The 8,925-nt window shown below is 28.2% G+C and overlaps 1 protein-coding gene across 1 annotated transcript; it reads left to right on the forward strand.

Moving 5' to 3' along the window:
- The first annotated feature begins 6,666 nt into the window (after positions 1–6,666).
- LOC118043586 (linamarin synthase 2-like) lies at positions 6,667–8,630 on the forward strand. The gene is given in 3 exon segments (XM_035051605.1): positions 6,667–6,945; positions 6,947–7,172; positions 7,567–8,630. Coding segments are annotated over 3 exon segments (1,446 nt in total). The 3' UTR covers positions 8,508–8,630.
- Positions 8,631–8,925: the final 295 nt, after the last annotated feature.

Consider the following 8,925-nt stretch of genomic DNA (forward strand, 5'->3'; position numbering starts at 1 on the left):
ACAATAAAAAAGTAGAAATCATTTTTTTTTTAATTTCAATCCAACATTTATAATCTGGAGTTGGCCATTATAAAGGAAAATAAAGGAAAAGGTGTTGAATTTGGATCGAGGTTGAACCGTCCATGATGGATAAGCTAAGTCCACAACCAATATACAAAGAATAACATAAAATATTTTTTCATTTTTTTGGTATTTTTTATTTGTTGAAAATAAAAATAAACTTTTCATAAAAAGGAAAAAGAAATACATCAAGATTACAAGAAAATCAAAAGTAATCTTAGTATTATATACTTGGAATAATCTAAGACAGAATATTAATTTTACTTTATTTAAAATAAAAATTATCATAAATTAACAAAAGAAATTTATATTATATTATTAATAAAAATGAAATTTAAGATACTAACGAAATATGAGAATATATATAAAAAAAGTGTATGTATGTATATATATATATATATATATATATATTGTTCATGTTTTTTTGTTTCATTTGAAAAAACAGAGAAAAATTGTATAAAAAAACTGTAGAGAATCTCTAAAATATATTTTTTAAACTTGGTATATAGTTAAAAAAACTAATTTATTAGTTCTTTAATGAGATAAATATTATATTCGAAGAGTAATTAGTTGAGTTTTTCTCTTTCTAAGTATTGCTCTGTATGAAAAATGTCTAAAAAGTTTTGCACGTTGGTTTTGGAAAAGAAACTAATTGTAAGAATTGATGGCGAGTGATTATTTTTTATTTGATTTGATTTTTATAAAAAATAAATAATTAAATTGAAATATATTTTTTTAAGAAGCTGAATCAACTGGTTTTGGTTTGGTTTGTTTTGTTTTATAAAAAAAAAACCTGGTTCAAATCGGTTAGACTTGGTTTTTTTATTTTAGCTCGATTTTTTTTTTCTGGTTTGACTTGGTTTTTTTTCTGGTTTTTTCAGTTTGATTTCGGTTTTTTTCGATTTTAAATTTATAAAACCAAACCGGTCAATTTTTTTAAAATTTTAATCAATTTTTTTCATAATATTTTTTTAATTTTCTTAATTTAATTAATTTTTGGATTTTTTTTTTTCACCACTGTAATTTACAGACAGAAAATGAGAAGCTCTGTCAGCTCCCTGAAAAATTCTTTACACGTGTTCAAGGCATCTACGTGTCTTTCCTTTGTGATTGCTCATGGACCCCTATGCACGTGAAAGAGCAAAATCCTGAGGTTTTCCACAAACTCTACGGTTTGGAGTAACGTAAATTTCTTGTTAGTGTATTTTTTTTAAAAAAATATATTAAAATAATATTAATTTTATTTTTAAAAAATTAATTTTAATATTAACACATCAAAATAATTTAAAAATATAAAAAATAATTATTTTTCATGCAAAAGCAAATTATCAACAAGTAAAGGTCATTCACAAATCTTCAGATGTTTCTCAACACATGCCTCAAAAGACCTGACCGTTATCATTAACAGACTCAAAACTAAAAACACAAATCAAAAGCTGTTGTTCTGGTTCCTATACAATGCCATAATGGTGGCGTGTGAATAACACGCGCCCAATAAGAATAGGGTGTGAAAAAGCCATCGTTCCCGTCAGTTCTACATTTGTGTCTTAAGCATATCATGCAGATGCAAAGGAATAGAGGAATATTAAGTAATACTCTAAAAGTAGCTTTTCCACGCTTTTCACTTTCTTTATTTTTAATATATTTACTTATTAATATATTGTATTATTATAATTATAATTATAATTATAATTATAATTATAATTATTATTATTATTATTATTATATTATATAACTGTTTTTTTCTTCTTTTTTTGTTTTTTAATGAATTTTTTTTATTTGATTTAATTTGTTAATGTTAAATTTTTTTTATTTAGTTATCAAATTTTCATGATATGAATCCTAGGTTTGATGGGTTAACCTGATTTGACGAGTTAACCTGAATTTTTTTTTAATTAATTTTTTTCATTTAGTATAGTTTGTTAAAGTTAAATTTCTTTCTATTTAATTATCAGACTTTCATGACATGTATCCTAGGCTATACGGGTTAACTTGGTTTGATGGGTTAACCCAGTTAGTTCTGGGTAAACCCGTTAATTTTTTTTTATTTAGTTATCAAATTTTCATAACGCGAATCCTAGGTTTTACAGGATAACCTGGTTTAAAGGGTTAACCCAATTAATTCAAATTTCTTTTTCTTTTTCTTCATTAGTTTTTTTCTTCTTGTTGATTTTTTTTCTTTGTTTTTTTAGTTAATCTATTTAATTATCACATTTTTATAACACGATCTTATAATCAAACTCACATCCAATATTCTTGGGTCCAGTGTTGTAGTCAGACTCACTTAAACTTGAGTGATGCAAGTTTAATGTTATTATTAATATTATAAATATTACTCTTAGATCAGGCGTTGTAGCCAAACCCAAGTTTCTTGAGAATAGCTTTGCAGAAAAACTCAAGATTTTTAAATCTTAGTTTTTTATATGTAAAAAAAATAACCCCCGGCATCGCGCGGGTCATATAACTAGTATATATATAACCATCGTTATAAGAATATAATTTAAATTCTTTTAATGACTTGGAAAAACTTTTTGAATAATTACAGGTACCAAAGCAAAAGAAACTAAAAGAGTTGTTTTTTTTGTTAACAAGTTGTCCAGTCAAAATAATTGGGTCACAGCACGATTTCAAGATAGAACAACAAGTTATGTGGTCAAAACAATTAGGCCGTAACTCAACTCAAGATAAGACAATAATATCCATCCTTAACCGATTAGGACACAACTTGATTTTAAAAATAAATAATTTGTTGTCCCATCAAACTTATTGGGCCGAAGCCTAACCCCAAGTTCAGACAACTTCTTATCCGGTTAAATCAATTAGGTTGTAGCCCAACTCCAAAACTGGATTGTTTGTTGTTCTCTCACGACTGTCTATTAGATAGATATTTTGGGTCTGACTCAACCGAGCATGTGATCTGATAACTCATTGGCTCAAAACAATCAATATAGATTATTGATAAAACACTTAGATAAAAGGCAAGAAAGAAGGAAAGCTATCACACCAATAGATGTTTATGTTCACTGCTATGACTATGGGTATATTTGAGATTATAATAATGATGTAGTTTAAAATATTTTTTATTTAAAAAATATATTAAAATATATATATTTTTTATTTTTTTAAAATTATTTTTAAAATCAGCATATCAAAACGATCTTAAAACATTTTTTAAAAAATATTTTAATAAAAAAATCAAAATTTTTGAAAACACGGTTCTCAAATACACCCTTGTGGTGTCACCTAACATCGTTAAGCTACCCATTTTAGAAGTAACTAAATACATTGTATGAGTGTTTCCATGAGCTAAATAAATGTTTTTAATATAAAAGAAGTGATAGGTTTAAAAAAATCAATCTCCAAGTTATTAGTTAAATTGATAATTTAAATATTTATAAAAAAACCAAAAGCAACAAATAAATCGACTAAAAGAAATAATGAAAAAAAAAGAACCACATCTGAGCCTATTTCGATTATCAATCAACTCAATGCTAACCTATTAAAAAAAAAAAAATCAAGAAAAAATAGAGAGTCAAACTTCAAAAAACACTAGCTTAAAAAAAAAAAAGGAAAAAAACAAGGCATACCTCCTGAATCTAGTCTAGTCAAAAACATTTTACAACTTATTAAATTATAGACCCGAGTTCAATAAAAAAAAAGTTTAAATATCAAGAAGTTTAATTTTGAAGGATGAAATTATTGAAAAAATTATTAATAAAAAAAAATTTAAAAGAAAAAATATGATAGGAAAAACCAAAAAATTATGAAGAAAAAATTATTTAAAAGAAATAAAATTACAATTGAAAAATTTACGACCAAACTTGAAAGATTAAGAAAATCACAAAATTAAAATTAAAAATTATTTATAATAAGATGAATTCATATTTATCAATTAAACATTTTAAATAACCATACATTCATTACGTTTTAAACATCTATTCAGATATTTATTATTTAAATATTATCTATTACTTAATATAAAATAAAAAGGCAAATACATGTATACATATTTTAAATCATCAAATTATAAATATTATATTCATATATACAGACACACGTGTGTGTGTATTAGATTTCGGATTTAATTAGATAATATTTATACTTCATTAATTATTTGTTAAATGAAATAGTTTTTAAAAAGAATTATCCATTTTATTTATATAATATTCACCCCGCTTGTATTAAATTGTGAATTGTACTATATACTGGCATCATCCACCCTTAGCAGTTAGCTCTATTCAATCTGATAAACGGGAAACAACAACTACCTGTCTTTTCACCCTCACACAAGTCTCTAGCACGCGATTTAAATTTCATTTCAACCCCTCTTTAACTGTATCCCTTCATTCCAATTTCTTTTTTTTTTTTTTGGAAAAAGCACATAGAAAAATTTAACTATTTATTTATTTTAAATTTCTTATCTTTTAGATTTTTTTTGATGCACACACATATAATTTTTTTTTTTTTAAAAATTAATATATTTTTAAATAAAAAATATTTTAAAAAATAATTATTATTAATATAATATCAAATAAACCCTAACTCTGATGTTAGTACAGGTGTAGCAAATAAGAAAACAAATTTGCTTACTTTTAAATAAGTTAAATATCCTTTGGATAACACTATAGTTACACACCTAAAAAACATTATACTAACAATTTTGTTCCTTTAACTAGAAAAAATTAACACCAGTATTTAAAAGTATTGAAGTCTTTTTACATGATTAATTAACCATTATCAAATTAATCATGAACAAATAAGATTTTTTTTCATTTCAATTATACAGTGAAACAACTAAAATATCATTAGAAGCCAAAAAAAAAAATTAAACTAGCATCGAATGGTATTTTTGTATTTGCACAAAGGCTTTTTTTACTTTTTTTCTCTCTCCTCCTCAAAAGTTATAGTTGGACCTTATTTGTTGTTGGTATTTTAACTTCCTTCCTTATTCTTTTTTTTTTTAAAAAATTATTTTGTTCTTGGTCTTTTTATAGAAGTTTTATTTATTTTCAATTTCATCATTCCATTTCAATCTGCTATATATTATCTTTTTCAATTTGATCCTCATTATTTTGATTTCTAATTTTTTTTGGTCCTTTTATAAAAGTTTTATTGGTTTTTAATCTCATCATTTAACCTAAATTGATGGTATCATGTTTTTCAATTTGATCGTCATTATTTTTATTTATATATTTTTTTGGTCTTTTTATAAAAAAGTTATTATTATTTTCAATTTAACCCTTCAATCAAAAATCTGTTTTTATTTTTATATCAATCTTGAACATTCTTTTTATTTTTTGGGTGCTTTTACTATATTGACTTTTCTTTTCAATTATGATCCTCATTCTTTAATTGCTATTTAAAAAAAATTCTTTTGTATAATAATAATTATTTTTTTCAATTTCATCCTTTAATATTTGATTGATTTGGGATTGAACATCATGGTCTTTCTAGATAGAGTTAAAAATAAGTCAACTATATAAACAATTTATATCTAAAGTTAAAAATAAGTCAACTATATAAACAATTAAGATTTACTCATGATATTTTTTTTTTCAAACTCTAGATTCCAAAAGCATTCTAAGTAACTTGGTATATATATATATATATATATATATATATATATATATATATATATATATATATTAACAACATATGATAGACACATCATGAATGAGGCAGCCCACCCCTAAACAAACAAGAAAATAACAACTTAGAAAGTCACGAGAACATTAATTATGCCATTATACCCCTTTAATCAGAGATTTCTTGTCATGGCTGACAAAATTTGCGTAATGCATTCTATCTTTAAACTATATATTTACGAATCAATTCAATTTTTCCAAAATTTTTTTTCTAGAGATTGAAAAGACATCTAATAGTCAGATTAAAAAAAATGGCTTTTTGATATTGGTTTTGTTAATGAGCACATTGGTTTTTACTTTTTAAAATATCTTTTAAAAGAAATTAATTTTTTTATATTTTAAATTAATTTATTTGATATTTTCAGATTATTTTGATATATTGATGCTAAAAATAAATTTTAAAAAATAATAATAAAATATTATTTTAATACACTTTAAAATAAAAAATATTATAAAAACTAAACACAACTACAATATTACACATGCACTTGAAAAAAACTTGTTCACATTTGAAATCTCAGTTGTTAAACTGGGTTTAGAGTTGAGTTTGAAGAGAGGTTTCAAGTTTATATTTTATATATTGAAATAATATTTTTCTATTTTCTTAAAATTTATATTTTATATCATTACATTAAAATGATTTAAAAATTTAAGATATAGTGGAAGGTGATAGCTTTACTTCAAGCAAAAAATAGAAAAGAAATCCCAAAATATTATTTTCAAAAATCGAAAAATATACTGAACAATGCTCTCGTTTAATGCAGTTGAATACGCTTTTGCCCCTTGTTATCACCATGCAGACACAGAGAGAAAAAAAAGGAAAAATGCATGAAGTGTTGGCCGGCAAAGGAATCTTAAAATGACGAAGGACAAACTATTATCAGATTAATTTAAGCTAACCCCTCTATATAAATAGCACAAAAACCATCTTCATTTCTACAAAAACCATAGTTATACAAGCATGGGTTCTTTCAACAACAAACCCCATGCAGTCCTCCTTCCCTACCCATCACAGGGCCATGTTAATCCCTTGATGCAGTTAGCCAGACTTCTGCATTCAAAAGGTTTCCACGTAACTTTTGTCAACACTGAGTTCAATCATAGACGCTTAGTCCGGTCTAATGGGCCAGAGTTTTTTAAGGGCTTGCTGGATTTTACGTTCGAAACCATACCTGACGGATTGCCCCCTTCCGACCGGGATGCTACCCAAGATATTTGGGCCCTGAGTGATTCTGTCAGGAAAAAATTGCTTGGATCCGTTCAGAGAGCTATTAGCTAAGTTGAATTCATCACCTGAGTTGCCTTCTGTTACTTGCGTGATCTCTGACGGGCTAATGAGCTTCGCAATTGAAGCTGCGGAAGAATTGGGCATCCCTGAGATTCAGCTCTGGACTGCCTCAGCTATTGGTCTGATGGGATTTTTGCAGTTTGAAGAACTTGTGGAGAGAGGCATTGTTCCGTTTAAAGGTTCACTTTACTCCTTCAAAGCACTGTTCTTGCGTCTTCTTTTTCTCTTCTCTTGTTTTCTAGTGGACTTTATGTTTGTTATCAGAAAACAACGTATGGCATTGTCTTGACTGGCCAAAATCTGCTGAAATATTTGGGAAGGATCTTGATACCAGTATCATATTGTTCTTAGGTTTACCAGGATTCCAATGCTGTCGAAGTATGGTTTTTTTTGTTTTTTTTCCCTTTTTTTATTAGTTGCGTCATGGAGTGCACTCCCTTTTTCTAACCTCTTTTGCGCAAGCAAAATCCCAACAACTATTCACATTTTGTTCTGTTCGACGTAAAGTATTATATGGCTCAGCATCCTTGACTTCCCCTCGTGTGACAGGATTTCTTTGTTAATGTCTTTCAGGTGAAAACTTCATTAATGATGGAACCCTTGACATGCCTCTTGGTTGGATCCCTGGTGTAAAAAACATTCGCCTCAAGGACATGCCAACCTTGATCCGAACCACTGACCCAGACGACGTAATGTTGAATTTCATGAGTGATGAAGCACAAAATTGCTTGAAAGCTTCTGCTATTATCTTCAACACATTTGATGAGATCGAACACGTGGTGCTAGAAGCAATTGCCACCAAGTTTCCTCGCATTTATACTATAGGCCCGCTTTCTTTGCTCGAAAGGAACATGCCTACAACAGAAGCAAAGTCACTTAGGTCTAACTTATGGAAGGAAGACTTGAAATGCTTTGAATGGCTTGATAAACAAGAGCCAAAATCAGTGCTGTATGTGAATTATGGTAGCATAACAGTCATGACAGACCAGCAGTTCGAAGAATTTGCGTGGGGGCTGGCAAACAGCAATCATCCATTTTTATGGATAGTTAGGCCTGACGTGGTGATGGGAAATCCTGGATTCTTACCGAAAGAATATCACGAGGAGATCAAGAATAGAGGGTTCCTAGCACCCTGGTGTCCTCAGGATGAAGTACTTTCTCATCCATCAATTGGAGCTTTCTTGACACACGGTGGATGGAATTCTACCTTAGAGAGTATATCTAGTGGTGTACCTATGCTTTGCTGGCCTTTCTTCGACGAACAGCCGATGAATTGCCGGTACTTGTGCACCGTTTGGGGCATTGGTATGGAGATTAACCATCATGTAAAGCGCGAGGAAGTTGAAGCCATTGTTAAGCAAATGATGGAAGGGGAGAAAGGGAAGCGGATGAAAAACAATGCTTTGCAGTGGAAGAAGAAAGCTGAAGCTGCAGCCAGTATTGGAGGCTCATCATACAATAATTTCAATAAATTCATAAGTGAGGTGCTGCATTTTAAAGGAAATATTCCCTGATCTTAAGGAATTAAATCTATCTCACATCTCTGTGGAATCCATCCCGTTGATTTATTCCACAAGAACGAGAGAGAGAAGTCGTTGTACTATAATTAGCTATATCTGTGCGTTATGGGAATTAATAAAACCAGCCGTGGATTGTATTGTATTGGTTTTCGTTCTTTTGGTAGCAAGTACTATTCTATTCTTGTATTAATTATTTTGGGTGAAAAAAATAGAATATGTGACCTGTTATTCAAATTCAGAAGCAAGGCACCTCTAGCCAAATCATACAGGTCCACAAAGCCCATAATGTCAACCATTTTCGACGGTTCTAAAATCATATTTGTCAGCACAAAATCAATCTCTAATCACTTCTCTCAATGTCTTCACACTATAGGTTATCCGTCTCTTTCCATTATATAGACAAATACTATAA

Source organism: Populus alba, chromosome 7 (assembly GCF_005239225.2).
Source record: "Populus alba chromosome 7, ASM523922v2, whole genome shotgun sequence".
Lineage (NCBI taxonomy): Eukaryota > Viridiplantae > Streptophyta > Magnoliopsida > Malpighiales > Salicaceae > Populus > Populus alba.